Source organism: Podarcis pityusensis (assembly GCF_964106645.2).
Source record: "Podarcis pityusensis genome assembly, chromosome: 4".
Lineage (NCBI taxonomy): Eukaryota > Metazoa > Chordata > Lepidosauria > Squamata > Lacertidae > Podarcis > Podarcis pityusensis.
In genome coordinates, this window is record NC_138027.1 from 76,418,013 (window position 1) to 76,440,304 (window position 22,292).

Consider the following 22,292-nt stretch of genomic DNA (forward strand, 5'->3'; position numbering starts at 1 on the left):
TCTGAGTGAGCCTTAGGCTTGTAGACCCCTCCTTCCCTCCCTCCTAATGCATGCTGTAAGGGATTGAAACATCCACTCTCACTTTAAAATAAAAGCTGCAGTTTCCTGTTATGTTTGAGCCATGAAAACTGTGGTTTATTCTGATGCTGGTTTGTTAAAACAAGCCATGGCCGTCCCTGGGTCGGCTCAAACTACCAACCTTCTGATTATCAGCAAGACACACTGCTCCATTGTGCCACTGGGACCTTCTCATTGTGCACATTCACCAGGCCTCAGGCACATAAGCTTTCCACAAAGAGGGAATTATGCACATTTCTTGGTCAATATGCATAATCTCCAGCAGACCTTGGGGAATGTCCATGTATCAACTGAATTTTATGAGTTCTCCAGTTATTATGCATAATCCCAAACAGGCCTTGGGGAATGTTCGTATCTCCACTTTATCTTGTACATCCTCCAGCCATTATGTATAATTCCCCAAAGGGCCTAGGGCAATGTGCATATCTTGACTGCAATCTGTACATACTCCAGGCAATACAGTAGGCATGTTCTCAGGGCACTATGCATAGTTTCTAAGAAACACACCCACCCCTTTTTTGTTCATAAGAGTGTAATCTGTGCTCCCTGGGCGTCTTCCCACAGCCTATTCTCATATGGCCCACAGTATGGCTTCTCACTGATCAGCTAAGCAGCAGAAAAAAGGAGGGGGGGCTCCAAATAAAGTGGTTTTCTGCCCTCCAGCCATTTCACCACTCCCAGCTCTTCTTCATTTAGCTGAGCAGCATAAGGTGAACTGGAGGAACAGAAAAGTTAAAACATCCCCACACCACCACCACCACCACCACCACCACACACACACAAGTTTAATAGTGGCAACATTGGGTCCATCAAATTTGCAGTATCAAAAATATTATGTGAAATTTGCCTCTGATTCTGAAACAAAGTCCAGTTTTGAAACCTTAATGCTGTATCTGTGTAGTCCATTGGAATTTATTTAGAGGAAAAAACATCCTTGCCTGTAAAGTTGCCAGGACCAAGGTAAGATATTGTAGAGCCCTTTTGGGAAATGTTTAGGGTATTCAGTGTTCACTGGTTGTGAACTGCAACAAGGTACAATCATTTGCCATTCCTTAGGAAGCTTCTTCTCTAGGAAGCTTCCTGAAGATGCAATTTATAGAATTTCCACTTCTCAATCCTTTCATCTGCTACAGGCAAGTTACTTCCCATTCCTGTCTTCTCTTCTTGGAGGTCCCACTAATTATTTGCCCTGATTTCATCAACACCAGGGCTATATTCCAACCTCTGAAAAGCTACTTCCCACAGGAAGCATTATTCTAAAATATGGGATTCTATGTTTTGCACCACCTTGATATTTTATGCGCATGGGCAGTATATAAATACTTCTATAGATAAAAACGACATAAAAAATTTGATAGCATAAAGAACTACCTTGCAAGGTTTAGCATGAGTTCCCTCTGTTAACTGCTGCCTTGTAAAGTGTGCTTTGAACTGATGCTCTAGATGTTTCAGGTTTGCTTAAGCTACTTTTTGAAGATTTTTTTCCCCATTTACAATAGAGCAATACATTAATCACTCATTTCAAATGTAACCATCAATTCTCACTGACATGCTTTTTTTCCAGAATTACCAGAATTCAAATCTGTTGAAGGTATAACACACGACACACTGCACAATTGAATCACCTTGTCTCACACTTATTTGTCCATAGGCTGCCAGCAGAAGTATGCGTTACTTATCTTTACCCTTTGGTAACACACAAGCAACCAGAAGAGATGATGATGATCTAACAGGTAATTCTCTTTGATCAAAATAACACAGGAAAAATGCCAAATTGCTGCAAATTCACACTATTTATAAATTTGCAAATAGCTATAAAACACACATTCCCGCTAAGTGGAAGTTGGAACAAAAGATGGATGAAACGGTGTCCACCAGAATATTTGTTTTCCGTTGGAGAGACACACTCATCCTTTGCGATGACATTACTGTAAAGATATCACAAAGAATAGTAAACAGGACTGATTCTTTTTTGACTTAGTCCTTTAACCAAACAAGATTGGAGATAGGAATGCCGGTGTTTGCAAAGGTGAGAAAAATGCAGAAAACAACAGCCCCTTGTGCAAAAAGGAAGCAGTTGGGCTGGGCTCAATTCTGTAGCAGGTGTTCCCCTGGTGTTGTAGATGTCACTTGGGGTGGTCCAGTACTTTTTTGGGGGTGCGCAGCTGCAGACTCCTTATTCATTTATGGCAACTGTGGCCATTACTGTCATGGGGCAGTGTGTTTGACAGTGTCTAGTGCAAAACAAACAAAAACAAAACAGCAGTGGGCCGGGCTCAAAGCTAAGGCATGTCTTAGGGGACATTCTCCCAGTGGTGTGAATGTTTTATTTGTGGTGGCTCAGTGCTTATTTTGTAGTGCACAGCTACAGATCCCTGGGACCATCATCCATTAATGTGCCTTGTGCAAAAACAAGACTTTTCATTCCCGAGAATAACGATGCATCTCAAAAGAAAAGTGTGCTAGTGGTTGAGAGTATGTGGGGTATTGCAATTAATATTTTGTAATAATAATAATAATAATAATAATAATAATAATAATAATATATTATTGATACCCCGCCCATCTGGCTGGGTTTCCCCAGACACTTTGGGTGGGCTTCCAATAAAATATTAAAAATCAGTCACTAAAAACTTCCTGATACAGTGGTACCTCGGGTTACAAGTGCTTCAGGTTACATACGCTTCAGGTTGCAGACTCCGCTAACCCAGAAATAGTACCTCGGGTTCAGAACTTTGCTTCAGGATGAGAACAGAAATCGTGCTGCGGCAGCAGCAGGAGGCCCAATTAGCTAAAGTGGTGCTTCAGGTTAAGAACAGTTTCAGGTTAAGAACAGACCTCTGGAACGAATTAGGTACTTAACCCGAGGTACCACTGTACAGGGCTGCCTTCAGGTGTCTTCCAAAAGTCAGATAGTTGTTTATTTCCTTGACGTCTGATAGGAGGGCCACTACCGAGAAGGCCCTCTGCCTGGTTCCCTGTAACTTCACTTCTCACAGTGAGAGAACCACCAGAAGGCCCTCGGCACTGGACCTCAGTGTCTGGGCTGAACGATGGAGGTGGAGACACTCCTGTAGGATCTAAGAAACTATTTAAACCATATGCAAATCCTGGCTCTTGCGCTATGTCTGAAAGTGTCTTCAGCCTTTTCAGACAAGAACCCACACATACACATCTTAACGAACCAACTTTTTTTTTTTTAGTCACATACGGAATGTATGGTTGCAGTGCTGATGGTGTGGCCAACTTTAGAGTAGGTTGTGACACCATCTATAAGACTGTATCTAATATGCTCCCCCAATGAACTCATTTTTTTTATAATTAATAGTTCAAAGCATGATTTGGAAAAAGAGAGGTATAAGTATAAGTAGCCACAAGTGCTTTCAAGCCCTAAAGCACCCAATGTGTGCCAAAGGGCCTGTGCTTCTTTATGGGACTGTATTATGATCATATGATGCTGATGAAAGACTTGCCTTCTGCAACCTAAGGCTTATCGAAGGCCCCTGAAACTAAAATTCTTTGGTCTTGGGTCATTTAAACCCTGGTGCCCCGAAACCCATCCTGTTTTTCGATACAGGATAATTAGAGACTTGCCTAACTTGGGTTTTTTTGGTCTTGCATCATTTAGCCATGCCAAAAATAGTGAGCAGAAATTGCAACATAAAAGAATATAGGTGGCAATGGAGCCATGTGAGCTGTGTAGCCACAGGAAAGGGGGTTGAAGATCTGGTGAACTAAAAGAAAAATGCTGAGGTGGGTGTTGGTGAGATAATTTGGAGGAGAGAAGGATAAGCGAAGGCAGGGGCAGAAAGGGGAGCATGGTGGATAAGTTGGGCTGACATTTCTCATAAAGTACATGCTCATAGGCAGTGCTTTTTTTCTGGGGGCGTGCAGGGGTACACATATACCCCTAAACCTTTTGTGAATCTTTGTACTTTTGTCCATTTATTGTATTTATTTCCCCCGATTTGAACTATAAAATGGTGATTTTGCTGAGTCAAAATGAGAGTACCCCTAAATATTTTTTTTTAGAAAAAAAGCACTGCTCATAGGAATGGGAATGGCATTAGAAAAATCAGGTGAAGAAGACATCAAGTAGTCTAGAAACAGTTCTGATTTTTGTACAGTGAATATGCTTTTCCCCAGTCATGAGAGCTAAAGCCTTGCAGGTCTAAAACCCAGGCCTTGCCTTTGCATAATCTATGAAATGGCCTTAATTCTCCAAATATTGACCTTGACCTACCCAGATTTGCAGAAGATGTACATCTCTAACAATTCAATCCTTTGCATGTTGGCTTAAGTCCCACTAGGTTCAATGAAATGTACTCCTAGGCGGTGCTCTTTTGAGGGGGAGCAAAAAAAATGAGGCGCAGGTACTTGTATCATGATAGAAGTGCTGTGAGTGTCAGCACAAAATGGCTGCCAGGAGCAGCAAAAAAGAACAAGAGATTATGTACTGGTGAGAACCACCACAAAACAGCACTGCTTCTAGAGATGGATCTAGACACATCAAAGAAGCGTTTCAGTTAAACACATTGTAAATTTAAACAGGGGAAACAGGTAGAGAAAAATGGGACTCCACAGTGCCTTTTGGTAGCACAATGTTATATTGCATATACAACAAGTTTCCATATGACGCTGTATTATGTCCATTTATCAACAATCTCTTTGTGTCTGAAAGGAGAAGGAGGTGCAGAAGGAGGCTGAACCCCACTGATATTATTCACTTGTTTCTGAATCCAGGGGAGTGTAGCAGCGACTCTGAGTCTGTGTTCATCAGGCTCCATTCAGAACCTCAGCCAGGTTCGCAGCGAAGAAAGTGGCAACAGCGGGAATCACTTCAGATGAAGCAGCTGCATTCAAGATTCGAGCCAGCAGGTTTTAAAGGTCAGAGAAGAAGAACAAATGAATGGGTTGAAAGAGCCAGAATACAAAGGCCACTGTTAGGGTTGAAACCTCAGCTTACTGCAGTGCTTGAAACCGATATTATTCAGGAACTTGAGTCAGAGGACGAGGGGAATAGGGCATCGATACCATCAGATGGTACAGCAGAACCCAAAGGTGATTTTTGTGGGCGAAAAAGCCACTTTACTAGAAGAAAAGAGTGATTCTTCTTCTTCATGGAGCATAACTGCTGTTTGAGCACTGGTGCGATTTGTTTCGGAATTTGATTTAAAAAACACACCCTCTGAACTCATCCTGATTCCAGCTTAACGGATGGAAGAGGTCGATGCATAACGAAATGTGTGAGACCTGATTGGCAACAAGGTATACATTGCCAGCGCTGAAATCTGCAGCAAGTTTTGGCTGTTCATGCGGAAGTCTCATTATAAAATTAATTTACATTTCCACTCTTGGAGGTGGAAAAACCTAGCTATTGTAATTGTCCACAATGAACAGAGAAAGCTGGATAGGCGGTGTTAACTGAAGTATTGGCAAGGGTTTCAGTAATGCAAATAATCACTGGGAGTTGACTTTAGGTGTGATTCTGCACACAGCGCTATGAAATGGGCTTGGTCATGTGCTCAGGGCCTTTTCCTCGGGGAAAGGTAGGGAAGAAGTGCAGGGGGGGCAAGAAAGAGCTGTGTCTTGACAGCTGGGTGGTACCCAAAGAAGCAGGAGGGCCAGAAGGCAAGTGGGGTGGCCAGAAAAATGAGACAGGCAGGTTGGAGGGGGCTGCCAATTCATCGCTCCCATTCACCTGCAAAAATGGTCTCATTCTACCTCAAGGTTGCTTCAAGCACAATGATTTGCCTATGCAAGCAATTGCATGCTACTGGCTGCCCTGTAAAGAATACAGCACGCACAGGCCTTACTTTGGAGGTCACGAGGATAGAGGGGCACCTCAGCTTTTGCGACCTGATTCTGATATGAATGAATGAATTTATTTATTATTTCAGTCGCAGACCAGTTCCAGCCCACATACAATATCAAGGAAGTCATAAAACACGATAGGGATACATTTGAATTTGCAATTAGGTATAACAGGGACAATACAGATATAGCAACAGTTAAATATATATATATATAAATTAAAACTTAGTCACTAACATATAACCTAAAATTATCATTTAAGGCCTTAATCGTTATGACAGCACAGCTTGTTCCCTAAGTTTTATGGCAATTGCACAGAATTTGGCTACCCTTAATGTGATCTCAGGATCCTTGTCCTCTTCCAGGGATTTTAGACATTGAAGTCTGGATTCGTTTGGAGATTTTTGCATAGCAGGGGTAATAAATACCAAGTGTATATCCCTGTAGAAACGGCAGCTTAACAAGGCATGAGAGACAGTTTCTACCTCCATCAAGCCGCAGGGGCAGACTTGTTCTGCGTATGGTTTACCCTCGAATCTGCCCTGCAATGAGGCAGATGGATGATTCTGATACAGTGGTACCTCAGGTTACAGACGCTTCAGGTTACAAACGCTTCAGGTTACATACTCCGCTAACCCAGAAATAGTGCTTCAGGTTAAGAACTTTGCTTCAGATTGAGAACAGAAATCGTGCTCCAGCAGCACGGCAGCAGCAGAAGGCCCCATTAGCTAAAGTGGTGCTTCAGGTTAAGAATAGTTTCAGGTTAAGTACGGACCTCTGGAACGAATTAAGTACTTAACCCGAGGTACCACTGTATATCTTTTTCACATCACGGAGGCCCACTTATAGGTCTGTTTGCATACCCTCCTAGTCTCCCTGTTTTCCAGAGCAACAGTACCGGAATTACGAAAGCCACCCCGGCTTCTGATTTGATCCTGGAATGTCCCTATTTCCTCCACCGGTGCCACCACCACTGAGCTCGGGGAGGAGGATGAGTCAACACTTTTCCTGAGCAATGGCAGCAGTGGCAGCAGCAGTGGCAGCTGCGAGGGAGCACCCTGTAGCCTCTGCATGGTCTCTCCATGGCCTCTGCTGCTGGTCTCTTCTCTCGGGCAGCTTGTAGCGGCTGTTGGAGAGCGGGCGAGGAGGAGAGGCTGCCTCACCAAAGCCCTGCCCCATGTGATGTGCGGGCTCTGAGGGGTAGGCCGAGGGCAGAGCCGTCCTGGGTGGGAAGAAAGAGCAGAGCATAAGGAGTCTTGATTTTTATTTTTATTTTTTAAGCTATGTGGGTCTGCATCTATTCTTGCTCCTTTCTAAAACATATTTATTGGTGTGTTTCTCTTTTTGTAAATCGACCAAAGAATAAAATAAAATAACATTGAGATTCAGGGTTTTTCTCAGGGCGGTGGAGGGCGTGTGTGCTGTCTCCTGTTGCTGTAGAGGTGTTGGCACTCACCATTCTTCTTATAGGAAATGCTCTGTGGGAGTGGGGACAAATAAAAATGGTGTGTGTGTGTCAAGGAATGAGTGAAAAATGTCCGTATTTTCACCTGAGGAATGTTGGAGGGTATGTGTTCTTGTGAATTTATCCATTTTTGTTGAACTTATTTCAGTTGTACCTAATGATTTGTGTAGCCCTTAAGCCATAATTTTTCAATGGGGCTTTTTGCAAAAAGGAAGAAGGAGAAACCCTCAAGTAGAACCTTGGCAATTTGCAGTCTATCTGCCTACCCCTGCTTTGCAGAACGGTTAGTGTAATTGTTAATTGTTAATCATGCATTCAAATTAGACTCATACCCGTTGTGCAAATCATGGGTTAACTATTCATTGTTGCTTAGTGTGGCTGTACACATACTTCAGACCTGCCTCTCAGAGGCAAACCACACATTTTGAATGATTTCAGGGGCATATGCCAGCCAGAGGTTTTGGCCAGACTACAGTATGAAGCATAACTCATAGTCAGGTCAAGTCAGGTGTTCTGTTAAGTTACTTCTTGTTCAGTCTATGCCTGGAATTCAATCCGATTGTATCACGGAAGTCATGATATGTGGAGCGGTTTCTTATGGTTGGTTCATTATGCTAACAGCAGCAGCAGTATGCAAGTTTTAAAATCAAGGGTGATTTGCTCAGGCAGATACGGGAACCCTACACAGCCTTTGAGAACCACTGGGTCAAATTCAGAAATGGATTCCAAGATTGGCGCCAGCAACCAAATAAATATTCCAACATCCCACCTCAAAAGTGAGAAGGGATTCTGGCATTTGGAGAGTATGCTGGGACTTAACCTCATTCTAAATGAAAAGGTGACGAAAGAGAAGGGGGAGCCAGTGCTGATACTCGTTGCTCCAAAACATTCAGTATACTGAGCAGCTTTGTAATCAGAAGATTTGTACTCTCAGCTTTAGAAACGCTGGAAATCAAGAGCGCCCAGTGGCCTAACACCTTGCTTTCTGCTGAGACATTTTTTCCTGATCCTTAATTGCAAATGAAACTTTTCAGTCAGTTTCACCCGTGTAAAGTTTCAAGAGTCAACACTGTGTCTTGTTTATTGTGGCCCATCCTTCTCACAGAACACTTTGTTTCTTTCAAATAGAAACAGGTGGGTGGGGAGATGATTTTGGAGCAGTGTGTCAAGGTCAGTAGCAATATATAATTCTTTTGTCCCTGTATAAATTCGCACCAACTGTAACTGATTCCGTAAATATTGCTAAGTGCTTTGCAAGTGGCCAAGCTGCTTTGGATTACCAATTTAGTAAGTAAAAGTTATTTATCAGAATTATTATCATATGTAGAGTTATACAATGTGTCCCCTCTGACCCTGTTTTGTTCAGACTTTTTTTTTGTACTGATACTTGTGACGTATAAACCTCGCAATTAACAAATAGGTCTGTTAGGGTTTGTGTGTGTGTGTGTGTGTGTGCAGGTATTCCATTCTCTTTGTGACACTTTCTAGATGCAATTTGCCAGGGGGTGTTCAGATGCCATTGTTATTATTACATGAGCTTACTTTGGGTTTATGCCCTTGGCATCTAAAATGTTTTGGTGGCTCAGTCCCAGCACACGGTGTGTAGAAATCTAATTATTTAATTTATTACTTATTTAGTAATAGGTAAACATTTGTAAGTTGCTTGATCAAAAAGAAAATATTCTTCACGTGGTCTGCAAACCAAGTCTGTTTTTGATTACTCAGTTCATTGCCCAAAGAACTATAGTGCTAGCACTTCCATGTACTAACATTATATTTTTTAAGAATCCTTAGAACATCGGTGAATTAAGGATATGTGTATTTTATGTATGAATAAGGCATGTGATTTCAGAGAACATGATGATTTTGAACTTTCATGAGGCATCCCAGAAGAAGCTAGACAGTTAAATACTTATATCCCCTTGCTTTCAGCAGGGGTGTCCTAAATTCATCTGGATTTTTTGTTCCCATTATTATTTTATGATTTTAAATATGCAGAGTGCTTTGCCATTTTGTTCTCATTCATATCTTCAATACTGTGAAGCAGATCATTCGTAATCATGCTGAGATCAGTTAGGAAGCTGACTGTAGGGTTAGGAATCAGCCTCAGCTGCCTAGCATGGGAGTCTCCAGGTGAACTGTGGTTTTAACTTGTGTTTCTGAGGCTCAGGGTTCGTGCTGGACCAGGCTGAATCCAGCGAATTCTCCTGTGAAACCAGGAGTGAGATGCCTGCACTTTCACACACACACACCCACACACCCACCCACACACACCCATTTGACATCATCCTTTCTTTTCCCAACCGAGCAAACTGGTTACGTACCTGAAACTTCCTTTCAAGTAAAGCAGAGAAAAAAGGTTGAAACTTGAACTCTCGAGGCAGTGAAAGTGGAAGAACTTGAATAGAAAGTTACTTCTGAGTTAGGCAAACACACCTCCAGGTCTGCTTTTATGAGATCTGTTTACAACTTATGCATTAAAGTAAAGGTTATGTGGTTGATTTGAAAAAGAAAGAAGGAATGTAACAATTGCCTTCCTGGATCAGGGCAAGATCCATCTAATATTTCCTGTTTGCAGGCTTCTCGTGAACATTTGGTTGGCCACTGTGATAGGTAAGGTAAAGGACCCCTGGACTGTTAAGTCCAATCAAATGTGACTATGGGGTGCGGCGCTCATCTCACTTCAGGCCAAGGGAGCCGGTGTTTGTCCACAGACAGCTTTCCGGGTCATCTGGCCAGCATGAATAAACTGCTTCAGAACACCGTGACTGAAGCCAGAGCACATGGAAACACCATTTACGTTCCCACCGCAGTGGTACCTATTTATCTACTTGCACTGGCGTGCTTTCAAACTGCTAGGTTGGCAGGAGCTGGGACAGAGCAATGGGATCTCACCCCATCACGGGGATTCGAACAGCCGACCTTCCGATCGGCAAGCTCAAGAGGCTCAATGGTTTAGACCACAGCGCCACCTTTGTCCGGGCCACTGTGATAATAGGATGCTGGACAAGGAGGTCTTAACCAGCAGGTCTCTTCTTATGTTCTTAATCCTTCATTCTTTTTCCAACAACAGTCAGCTAGAAACCTATAGGTATTCAAAATCAGGGCACAAAACAAGCAATGGTATTTCTCTATTGTATGACTCCGGTATCTAGAATTCAGAGATATACTGGCTTTATGGAGTTTTCATATATTTTAATATCTATCAGGTGTTGAGTAGTGGGGGTACTACTACAACAAAATGTTGCAGTGTGGAGTGGTCCTGCTCAGGGTTCTAGCTAGTCTGCCATGGACACTTTCAGGATAATACATACCATGCCTCCTGTTTCCCACCCAACTCAGCCTTCTGTGGCCATTCAGTTCTTCTTTGGCTGTTTTGGTTTGTGAAGGTTTTCCCCACCATCTCCCTTAGGTTTTTGTTTCCTAAGTATATATTCTGGTACTTCTGCAAGCTTTGGGTTTCCCTCAAGCTTTCTGATACCACAACAGTCCAGCTAGGTGAGTTCCACTGTTAGAAAGAATGATAGATCTTTTTTGTTCTGGTAATTTTATCCCAACAAAAAATGGATCTAAGTTATACAGGTTTTTAATACCCAGAGTTTTCTTTTCGAAAACGAAAAATAGCCTGGGATGAAACAACAATAACAACGGAGAAATCTGTTGATTTTTGTCACTTGGGTGCTCTTTGTTCTAACCAAGGCTTTCTCAACCTTGGCCCACCAGATGTTTTTGGCCTACAACTCCCATGATCCCTAGCTAGCAGGACCAGTGGTCAGGGATGATGGGAATTGTAGTCTCAAAACATCTGGAGGGCCGAGGTTGAGGAAGTATTGGGAAGTTAAAGTATTGGGATAAATAAATAAAAAGGTCCCTGGACTTTTGAAATAAAACCAGAAACCAGGGAAACAAACCTAAATGCTCTTCTTCTGATGCAAAAACAAGTGGGTAAAATTATATCCCTGGTTCACTCTTCATTGCAGAATTTAAACAGAAGTCTACATTGTCACCTGCACTGCAGCTTTTGGACATTTTACATTGGAATTTTAGCTTGGAGTAGGGAAAAAAACCCCTTTCCAACCTGCTAATGTGGCAGAGCAGGGTCCTCATATTATTTGTACTGTAGATATAGAGAGGAAGGTGGCACTTTTAAATGATCAGTTGGCTGAAATAATATTGCATGCTGCATATTTGGAGAGCTAGTGAGTCAAAGTAATCAAATGAGTCAAAGTAAACAACATTTGAGGTAATGGATTTCCTTTGAATTTTAAGAAAGGTGTCTACTCTTATCTGTGAATAACTGAGATACCATGCATCACCATATATGCTGTGCAAACAACAACCACCCAGCAGAAACTCTAATATAGGGGAAATAAAAAGAAACACAGTACACAATAGAATTATGAAATACAAATATTTAAAATATATTTTAAAAAAAAATATAACAGGAGTAGCAATGTGCAAAAGCAGTCAAAAGCAGCCTAAAACAAATTATTGATTTGATGCCTCTCATCAATGTCTTTAAAGACCATCTGAAACGGAACCTGAGAGATCTGACCCAGGAGCATGTTCCATAGTTGTGGAGTCACCACTAAGAAGGCCCTGTCCTTAGTGCCATCTTTCCAATGGAGAAAATTTAGGCATGTATTCTAGAAGTGCCTGCCTATTCACTTTCAGGGGTGGTGGTGGACATCAGGCTATTTTAAATAGTACCAGCATCTATTTCTTTTTAAACGATGATTCAATTTATTAGCCTCTGAACAGCAAGGCTATGGTTCTTTGGGATTTATGAAAATGTAAATTTTGTGACTGGTGCTAACAACCGACTTGGGTTGAGTGAACACATGCATCATAGTGATGGTTCACCCACCTGCTCTCTTGTCTCTAACTTATACAAAGCAATCAGAAAAACCTACCAATTTGGTATTGTGTGTAAAGACCCTCCCTTAAATCATGGCAGGGAGCTGAAATGTATAACCGCCCTGCAGTATGATTATTCTGTTATTTATCAATAGCAAGTGTAATTCATCTCCTTCCTATTCATCACAAATAAGACAATTTTCTTGACACCGGTACCAATTCATAGTTCACCCTCAACTTTTAAATGTTTGAATCCAAGCCTGAGTCATTCCTTCTTTAAAAATGTAATGAAAATAATCCACTCATTCATCCTTGGCTTCAAAATGAGAGAACTCTCTGACTGATGCGTTTCATATGTCTGCATCTCGCAAAATCTAATGTGATGTTTATTCCTTGCCAGAAAGACAGATGATCGTCTAGGGGTTTGCCTTGCTCTCACATGCTTTCTCCTGGCATACAGAGAAGAAATAGCAGGCAGGAGCGCTTAAAGTTCCTAATAGGAACCATGCATCACTGAAATTAAATTGAACATGTCACTGGAAAAAGAAAATCACACAGACTGCAGGCAGATATCTATGCATGGAGCAACCCAAATAAAGAGATGGACTTTTTATCTCCTCCTATACTATCCCTTCCTATAGATTCCACTCCTATGGATAACACTCACAGATTCCACTCTCTGGAGGCTAAAGGCAGGGATGGTCTAATGTGCCACTTTTTGTATTCTGTAATCTCCTCCACCTATAAACCCCCAAATCCTGAGCTTTCAAACAAAACAATTCCAACTCTCTCTCTCTCTCTCTCTCTCTCTCTCTCTCTCTCTCTGTGTGTGTGTGTGTGTGTGTGTGCAATGATTCTCATTCCATCTGTTTGTAATGGAATGTTTTTTAGGATAGTCTCAAAGTGCAGCAGTGACCTCTGTTGATAACAGGTTGTAATGAACTCCAAAACCCACAGGTGGGCAATACTTTAGGATCAACCAATTTGATAGGTTTTAGGCAATTACCTGTTTATTTTGCATCTATTTTGTTGAAATTATGAACACTATATATTTGCATGTATATCTATGTAGGAAACATAGCAAAGCCCAGTTTAGTGGGAATTTACAGCTTAGTGAGACAGTTTAGAGCCATTCCAATCTGGGGTTCAGGCCTGGCGATGGAACTGAGTCACCCTTGGTCACACAGGCGCTGAGTTTGCACCCAACAAGTTCTGTAATGGATCCTCTGTAACTTCGTATGAGTGGCATGAGTCCAAGTATCATCCTACTTTCTGTGTGCAGGGAGTGGGAGTCGATGGGAGTGGTTTTGGAGATTTCTGTTTCACGCCACTTCCCTCTCACTTGCTGACCTGCAAGTTACAGATAGGTAGCCGTGTTGGTCTGCCATAGTCAAAATAAAAAAAATCCTTCCAGTAGCACCTTTAAGACCAACTAAGTTAGTTCTTGGTATGAGCTTTCGTGTGCAAGCACACTTCTTCAGATACACTGAAACAGAAGTTGCCAGATCCTTCTATATAGTGAGAAGGTGGGGAGGGGTATTACTCAGAAGGGTGGTGGGAATGGGAGATTGGCAGATAGCTGGGATGAGCCTGCTGATGACTCTTAACGACTGTAATGGGTCTTACAGGAAAAGGCAAGGGGTGAGAAGGTGAGGAATGGCTTAGTCATGTATAATGGGATAAGAATCCAATGTCTTTGTTCAAACCAGGTTTCTCCATGGTTTTAAGTTTGGTAATGAGTTGCAATTCAGCAGCTTCTCTTTCCAGTCTATTTCTGATTCTTATCCCATTATACATGACTAAGCCATTTCTCACCTTCTCACCCCTTGCCTTTTCCTGTAAGACCCATTACAGTTGTTAAGAGTCGTCAGCAGGCTCATCCCAGCTATCTGCCAATCTCCCATTCCCACCACCCTTCTGAGTAATACCCCTCCCCACCTTCTCACTATATAGAAGGATCTGGCAACTTCTGTTTCAGTGTATCTGAAGAAATGTGCTTGCACACGAAAGCTCATACCAAGAACTAACTTAGTTGGTCTTAAAGGTGCTACTGGAAGGATTTTTTTTATTTTGACCTGCAAGATATTCAGACAAAATGAAACCTCCATAAGGCTTCATGGAGTTTTCAGGAGATACATTCCAGAGGTTAAGTTGGTGTCAGTAGTTACCTAAACATGTGGCGTCATTCCTTTTGATTTCTTTACATTAATACGTAGTATTCTTGAATTACATTATAGTCAATAAATGTATCATCTCAGCAATGGCATCCTGCTAGGATTTCTGTGGTCAAAAGGCAACTTCCCACTTTTTCTTTCTCCCCCCCAACTAATCTCTACATGACAGTATCTGAGGAGAAAATGCCTGAACAGGTTAGCTGTAACTCTTTGTGTCTGAGCTACAGTTCATCCTAGAACACCCATTGCAAAAATGCCTGATTGCAATGGGTGTTCTAGGATGAGCTGTAGCTCAGACACACAGAGTTATAGCTAACCTGTTCTAGGTAAAGGTAAAGGGACCCCTGACCATTAGGTCCAATTGTGACCGACTCTGGGATTGCGGTGCTCATCTCGCCTTATTGGCTGAGGGAGCCGGCATACAGCTTCTGGGTCATGTGGCCAGCATGACTAAGCCGCTTCTGGCGAACAAGAGCAGTGCACAGAAACGCCGTTTGCCTTCCCGCCAGAGCGGTACTTATTTATCTACTTCCACTTTGACATGCTTTCGAACTGCTGGGTTGGCAGGAGCAGGGACCGAGCAACGGGAGCTCACCCCTCTGTGGGGATTCGAACCACCGACCTTCTGATCAGCAAGTCCTAGGCTCTGTGGTTTAACCCACAGCGCCACCCGCGTCCCATAACTGTTGTAACCTCCTATAAATCCACAAGGTGAGAGTTCTGGAATACTTTTTCTTTTTTTAAATGACTCTCCCCATACACATGCTTCTAACTCTGACATTTACTGACTGAAGGAACGCTGAGGGTATGACTATTACCATGGGATTTTTTTCAATTCAGGCACAATCCACCGTTAGTGTGGGAATTAAAACATTACTCGCTCTCTAATAGCAGCAACGTGTGACCGAAGGTGCCCACAATCAGCCCCAAATCCACTCCTACAAATGTCAGATCAAACAGCAACTATAAAAGGCAAGTGTGGAAAGACCCAGAGCTTTTGAAGACATGAGCTTTCCTGCCTCAGGCCTGCATTAAACTCTGATGCACGAAAGAGATCGTACAGCCTGCAGCCATCATCAGCAATATGATGAACCACCTGTTTTTACTGCTTGTCTTGGATTGCCTAAGCAGCATGGGGAAAGTTGTCAAGCAGCCAGCAGGTCTGCTGGAGGGCACACGGCTCGGAGAGATTATGAGCTGTGCAGACCATAGCTGCTTAGGCCACCTTCTAGTCAGGCCCTGTAAAGTGAATTCAGCCTCAGCAAGCCAGCAGTGAGCATACTTACTTATGGAGGGCTGTGCTGAATGTGCACACAAAGCCTTCTTTGGTCTTTGAAACCACCTTGCTCTCTAAAAGCTACTGCTGAAGAGATTCACCTGAAAAGTTAAATGCACAGGCAGTGTGTCACTTCGAAACTACAAACTCTTGGGATGAATGAGCATGTGAGGCAGAAACTTTCACTAAGGCTTTCCTGCTTGGGGTGAATTCAAGCTTGCTGTTTTGCATGAGCATTTTGTGATCTGTTTCCAGCAGGCTGTATTTTGCCTTATCACTGAGCGATCAGTCACTTTTGGAAAATAAGGCTGAAATGAAGAGATTAAAACTGCAGGGCATGGGGCAGTGTATGATTTCATTAAGATAAAGCATGTAAATTTAGAGGTGAGGCCTTTACTGATTTCCCTGTGAAACAATTTTCATTACAACTGGAGTAGAGAATTTTACTTAATACATGATATGAACACTGCATTGGAAATACACAAATGTAAGTCATGAACAAAGAGAAACAAGTATTTACTTCCAAATAAGACAGTTGCCTGACTAATGGAGGCAGGCAAGATTTTGTGCAATATTTTTGCCCCCTCCCCAAAGCATGGGAGTCCAGATGGTTTGCCCCTTGCCCCAGCTGCTTTTGACTCATGATATAGTATAGATCTCACAATCTCCTTAAAAGGGAGCTTTATCATTCTTCCAGCAAGAGACCCTTGTCCCTGGTTTATATCTATCGTACAAAACAGGAAGTTCCAAAGTTCCCACAGAAGAAAATATGAGATGTCATGTGTTTCATTTGTGGACTTGACTGCCAGGGGTCTACCTGAAAATCTCTGAGCACAAATGTGGATGGTTTGCAGGGATTAAAAAAAAAATGTGGGAAGGTACATATCTGAGTCACCAAAATTTCATCAGGCAGAGGTATTGTGATCAGTGATAAAGAAGGGAAGGAAAGAATAATGAATACCCATTCAAGCAGACCACCAACATTTTATTATTATTATTATTATTATTATTATTATTATTATTAGCAAATGCATGACAGTAAAATGAATAGTCATATCAAGCTTGTGGTAACATTACATAATGCTAGATGTCTCTTGAAAGAACTTGATGCACTTCCAAATGGGCAGCTTAGCCATACTTTGGATCAAAATGCAAATCCTTTAATTGGTTATAGGCATCAAAATTCAAAGCTATTTCTACTTGGAAACAGATTTGTGCCTCATCCCATCCTAGTCCTATGACATCCAGCTTCTGGGGATCTTGCTTATTCACATAAATGGGTTAAATAGAAAAATATGCATTTCATAGCATATAAATGGCTACTGGACTGTGGGGAAACTGCAGAAGTATAGAATTACGGCTGTATGCTGCCTTACTGTATTTTTATGAAAGCACAGCCTATAAATATTTCAATAAATCAGTTTTGCTTTTTTATTTATAGAGGCTTATCATTTTATGTTTTTAATAATTATCTTTTATTGTCAACCCAATCATGGGCTGAATAGGTTTCAAAAATAGCCATTACTTTTGCACAATCACAATATGTCCTTGACATGTTTTTCACATAGATGTACCTCCTAAGAAAGATAATGTTTTGCCAAAACAAGTGGTCTCATTTCTTCAAAAAAGGATGTGAGGAATAAATGGTAATTTGAAGTTGTAAGGCTGTATTTACATATATTATCACACTGCTCTCCCTGACACACAACTATTGTCCTACAATTTCCTTCAATATTGCTTTCCCCACTTAAAATAATATTCTACTTGCAATATTGAACTAAGGGACTGAAGACTGTTGTCATTTCTGGAAAGCAATCACAGCTTTCTGGTCCATTTTATGAACTCCCCCCCCCCCCCCGAATTCAGGGCAATTGGATAAATAATGCATATGCTTAGGCCTCACCCTTGCTAGGAAGCAAACACACAGAATAATCAGCTGTGCATTTGCTCCTAAAGACAAAGGACTCAGAATGGAGTGGCGCAATCTCCAAGATCACTTCTGTCCTCCAGTTATATCCATGAACAATGTATTCCATCGTACTGCGAACCCTACTCAAGATTAACTCCACGACTTTGACGTAGACAAATAAGATTGTGTAATGAGATATGCTCAGTCCAAGATTTCTTGTTTAACCAATTGAATTGTTTCAACACAGGAAATACAATGTTCCCCAGAAAAATGAATCTGTTCCAGCTGCTACAAATTCAACAATGTGACGTTCCCCGTTACAGATCTGTCCTGCTTCAGTAAAAGCTGTTCACAGAGACCATTTGATTTGAAATCAAATGAGGCAGTGTGCTACAATGGTTAGGGTCCATGAACATAGCCAAGGGGAGCGGGGAGGGGAAGCTGCCCCCCTAAATCAATCAAAACCAATACAAATCTGAGGTTCTGCCCCCCCTCAACAAAAGTCTGCCCCCTCTAACACAAATCCTAGCTACGCCCATGTTAAGGTCCCACTCTGCAGCCCGTGGGACTCAGCTTCAAATCCCAACTGCTGAACCTTGATACTTCCTGGTCCCTTTGCCCTTTCGGTGCATATCAAAGAACCACCACAGAAGTATCATTTTTAAGGTTCCTTCCTTCCTAAGGAGCCGTAGCAGTTCAACAGGCCTTAAAGGTAAAGGGACCCCTGACCATTAGGTCCAGTCGTGACCGACTCTGGGGTTGCGGCGCTCATCTCGCTTTATTGGCCGAGGGAGCCAGCATACAGCTTCCGGGTCATGTGGCCAGCATGACTAAGCCGCTTCTAGCGAACCAGAGCAGTGCACAGAAACACCGTTTACCTTCCCGCCAGAGTGGTACCTATTTATCTACTTGCACTTTCGAACTGTGCTTTTGAATTAGATTAAATGTGTTGTGTAGACATGCTAGGAATCAAGCAAGCCTTGATTTTTCAGTGCCACATTCAGTAACCACCTAGCTGCCTTGTAAGTATTGTTTAACCAAAGTAAGATGGCCTATGCATCTTGCTACAATGGCACATCAGTTCCATCTGTGGGCAGCTGCTGAGTGTACATGCCACTTGGGGGGCAAATCTCTTTCTTGTTTAATTCTGCACTGGATTACAGCCTAGCTCAAATATATATAGTACATGTAACAAAAGCCTGCAAGAAGTCTACTACTGTGTATTAAACATTGTGGCCAACAATCCTTAAACTGACATGTTTGCATAGGATTGAACTGGTTTGTATTAAGAACCGTAAATATTGTTTACATTACTGCTGATACTTTGCCTCTTTCCAAGGGGAGTAAATTATTTGTAACACTGGCTGCATGCATGGCTGCTTCAAGGCATTTTGCTGTCTGAAGTCAAGATGACAACCCTCCCCATTCCATGTACAGAAGCTGACTGCATGGAGAGCTGAATCTTACTGGTACTCCAATACTGGTGACAGGATCGCATGCTGCACTTACTTGGAACATCAGGCTAGTTTAGGGAGCTATGAGCAAGCTGGTGTGGCATATTTTTCCAACAGAAAGGAATGGTTGGATACTTCAGATGTCCACAGCCACAGTGAAGCTGCCACTGTTCCTCAGGACCTCTGGCCCAAGTCCATCATCTCACTCTGCCTTTTGTGCCTATAGTAGAAAATATCTCAGTACCTGCATTTTGCAGAGGTAAAGGCAGGTTGGGATGGCCAATCAGGAAAACGGCAGAACCAGGGAAATGGCAGAAAGGAAAGGATTAAGCAGTCCCTTTCTTTCAACAGTTGTCCACTCAATATTGCAGCCTCCTGAGCCGGGTGTTGGTTTAAAATGAAACGGGGGAAAGATAAACGCAACTGCTTCCCTAATGCAGTTTCAGTCTCAGAAATCTCCAAAGTGGGTTTTAAATATTTATGAAAATTATGCTTACATTTGGAAAACGCCCTGTTGTGCCCCAACGTGATTTCGAATGCATCCTTTAAGTGGTGTATCATAATACAGAAACCCGAAGTCGTGTTTCTTAAACCAAATGAAAATAAAAACAATTCTTTTTTTATGCTACATTGTCTGATGTTGATTTTAGAGTCCAATCAATTGTGCTGCAATTTGGCATTTGCTTTTCCATTTTGAAATAACTTTTGTTTAAATATTAAGCAGGTACTTCTGTATGAGCCTAAAAGGTTATTAAACGTGGTCGAGATGTCTGTGTCGTCTCTAGTTTGGCTCTACATTGTCACATTATCTGCGATCTCCTTTTACCACACATCAGTGTTCCAAATGGGGAACATCCAACAAGTCCATTAATAAAACGCATTAGTGCCCCAAGGGGGAAAGGATGATGAATCCCTAGTTATTTCTGTGGCTAAGAAAATACATTGTGGCAATAGCCAGAACTTCAAACACACCCGCACTTCTTGGGCGTGAGGTTTTCTATTCATTCAGTGGAATGTTGCTACAGTCCTCGAATCCACATAGAATCTACATGCCTAGGAGGCTTGCTTTCACAAGGGTGTGGGCTGATGGTCATGAGACAATTGTCATGAGAACAAGTACTCAGGGTGAGGCAAGTGACTGTTTCAAATGGAGAGGGAGAGGTTTTTTATTTATTTATGTGCCTTTATTAATGTCGTGCTGTCACACACTGTCATTTAATCATTAATTATGAGTTGTTTTTTAATTGGAATTTGTTGTTTCCTACTTTTGAGTGTTCAAATCACACATTATCTTGTTACAACTCTTAGAACGACTCTGAAGGGCAGGACCCATTTTAAAGATGTGGAGCTGGGTGTTAGAATAAGAGCTTGCCTTAATACCACCCAGCAAATTCACTGCTAAAATCTGGGACTTCCTGATTTGTCTCACAGCCCATTCAGCAGCTCTTATTATATTATTTGCCACAAACAGTTAATTGGCCACAGAAACAACATGATAGCCTGTCTGTGTACAAAGCTTAATGGGTAGCCTAATATTCTTCCATAAGTGGCAACTCCATATCAGTTTTTCTAAAAGATCAAAATAAATAAAAATCCCTGAATAATTGAGTGTCGTGATAGAAAAAGACCTGATTCCACAGGACGATTCCAGTGCTTCTAATTAATCAGAGTAATCCAACCTGAATTATCCAGGATATGAGAAGCTTGGCTTCCTAGTATCTAATTCTGAACTGACACAAAACTATGGGCACCTAGTCATGGATATTATTGGAAGCATAATTCTATTTATTCACCCCGGGGTTGGCAGCATCCAAGACATCAACACTAATATGATCGTAAGTGCAAACAAGTGCAAAGCTCTCAAGGGAGTCAGTGACATGTCCTTTCCAAGGGCTTTTGAAATATTAAGCTTGAGATATGTGTGTGCATGCATGCTGCTGAGTGAGAGATCCATAGCTCACTCATAAAGCCCATGATTTTCAATGCAAAGCACCCCATGTTCAATTTCCACCATCTCAAAGCATAGGGCTGGGAAAGAGTCCCTGTCTGACATCCTGGGCAGCCATTGCTAACCATTCTGGGTTGGATGGACGATGTTCTGGCTCTACAAGGTATCTTCCTACATTCCTATGAACATCTGACCTTCTAGCTGTTGCTGGACTACAACTCCCATCATCCCTGACCACTGACCACGCTCCCTGATGGGCTGATGGGACCTAGAGTCCAACAACATCTGGCAAAATGCAGATTCTCCACAGCCTACAGAGGGGCTAGCCTTCTTATTCTGTTGCAGCAAGAATAGCCATGGTTGTTAACACTTATGGTGGCACAAGCTTTGGTGGGCTGTCAATCACTTCATAGAATCGTAGAGTTGGAAGGGACCTCAAGCGTCATCTAATCCAACCCCCTGCAATGCAGGAATGTCAGCTAAAACATTTATGCCATCCAACCTCTGCTTAAAAACCTCCATGGAAGCAGAGCTCGCAATCTCCTGAGGGAGTCCATTCCACTGTTGAACAGCTCTTGCTGTCAGAAAGTTCTTCCAAATGTTCAGTCAGAATCTCCTTTCTTGTAACTTGAAGCCATTGGTTCAGGTCCTAGCCTGTGGAGCAGGAGAAAACAAGCTTCCATGTGATGGCCCTTGAGATATTTGAAGATGGCTGTCATCTCTCTTCTCAGTCTCCACTTTTCCAAGCTAAACATTCCCAGCTCCTTCAACTGTTCCTCATAAGGTCTGGTTTCCAGACCCTTGATCATCTTGGCTGCCCTTCCTCTGCATATGTCCCAGCTTGTCAACATCCTTCTTAAATTGTGGTGCCCAGAATTGGACACAGTACTCCAGGTGGGGTCTGACCAAGGCAGAATGGAGTGGTACTATGACTTCCCTTGATCTGGACACTAAACTTCTGTTGATGCAGCCTAGAATAGCATTAGCTTTTTTTGCTGCTGCATCACACTGTTGACTGGTAGGATGCGAGTGGCACTGAGCCTCTTGGGCTTGCTGATCAGAAGGCAGTTGCTCTGTCCCAGCTCCTGCCAACCTAGCAGTTTGAAAGCATGCCAGTGCAAAGAAAGAAAGATGTTAATTGATTAAGTTAATTTTATTGGAAATTAGTATTGGAAAACTGCTACAATGAGCTACATGGAAACACAGCTTGAGTGATTTGAGGAAGTCATTTAATAAGGGTTATAAAAGTATGATTATAACAGGTGGGATAAATGTTTGTATGTTTGTTATATTGTAATGTTTTTTCTTTTATGTTGC

General features: G+C 42.1%; 1 protein-coding gene across 1 annotated transcript in view; it reads left to right on the top strand.

Annotated features, from left to right (window-relative positions):
- Positions 1–8,668, top strand: part of SLC9A4 (solute carrier family 9 member A4) — a 32,358-nt gene extending 23,690 nt beyond the window's left edge. Inside the window, exons 11-12 of the mRNA XM_081003012.1 lie at positions 1,730–1,811; positions 4,822–8,668. Of these exons, the coding sequence (XP_080859138.1) occupies positions 1,730–1,811; positions 4,822–5,186 (447 nt within the window). The 3' untranslated portion in view covers positions 5,187–8,668. The remainder of the gene's footprint in view (positions 1–1,729; positions 1,812–4,821) is intronic.
- The last annotated feature ends 13,624 nt before the right edge of the window (positions 8,669–22,292 follow it).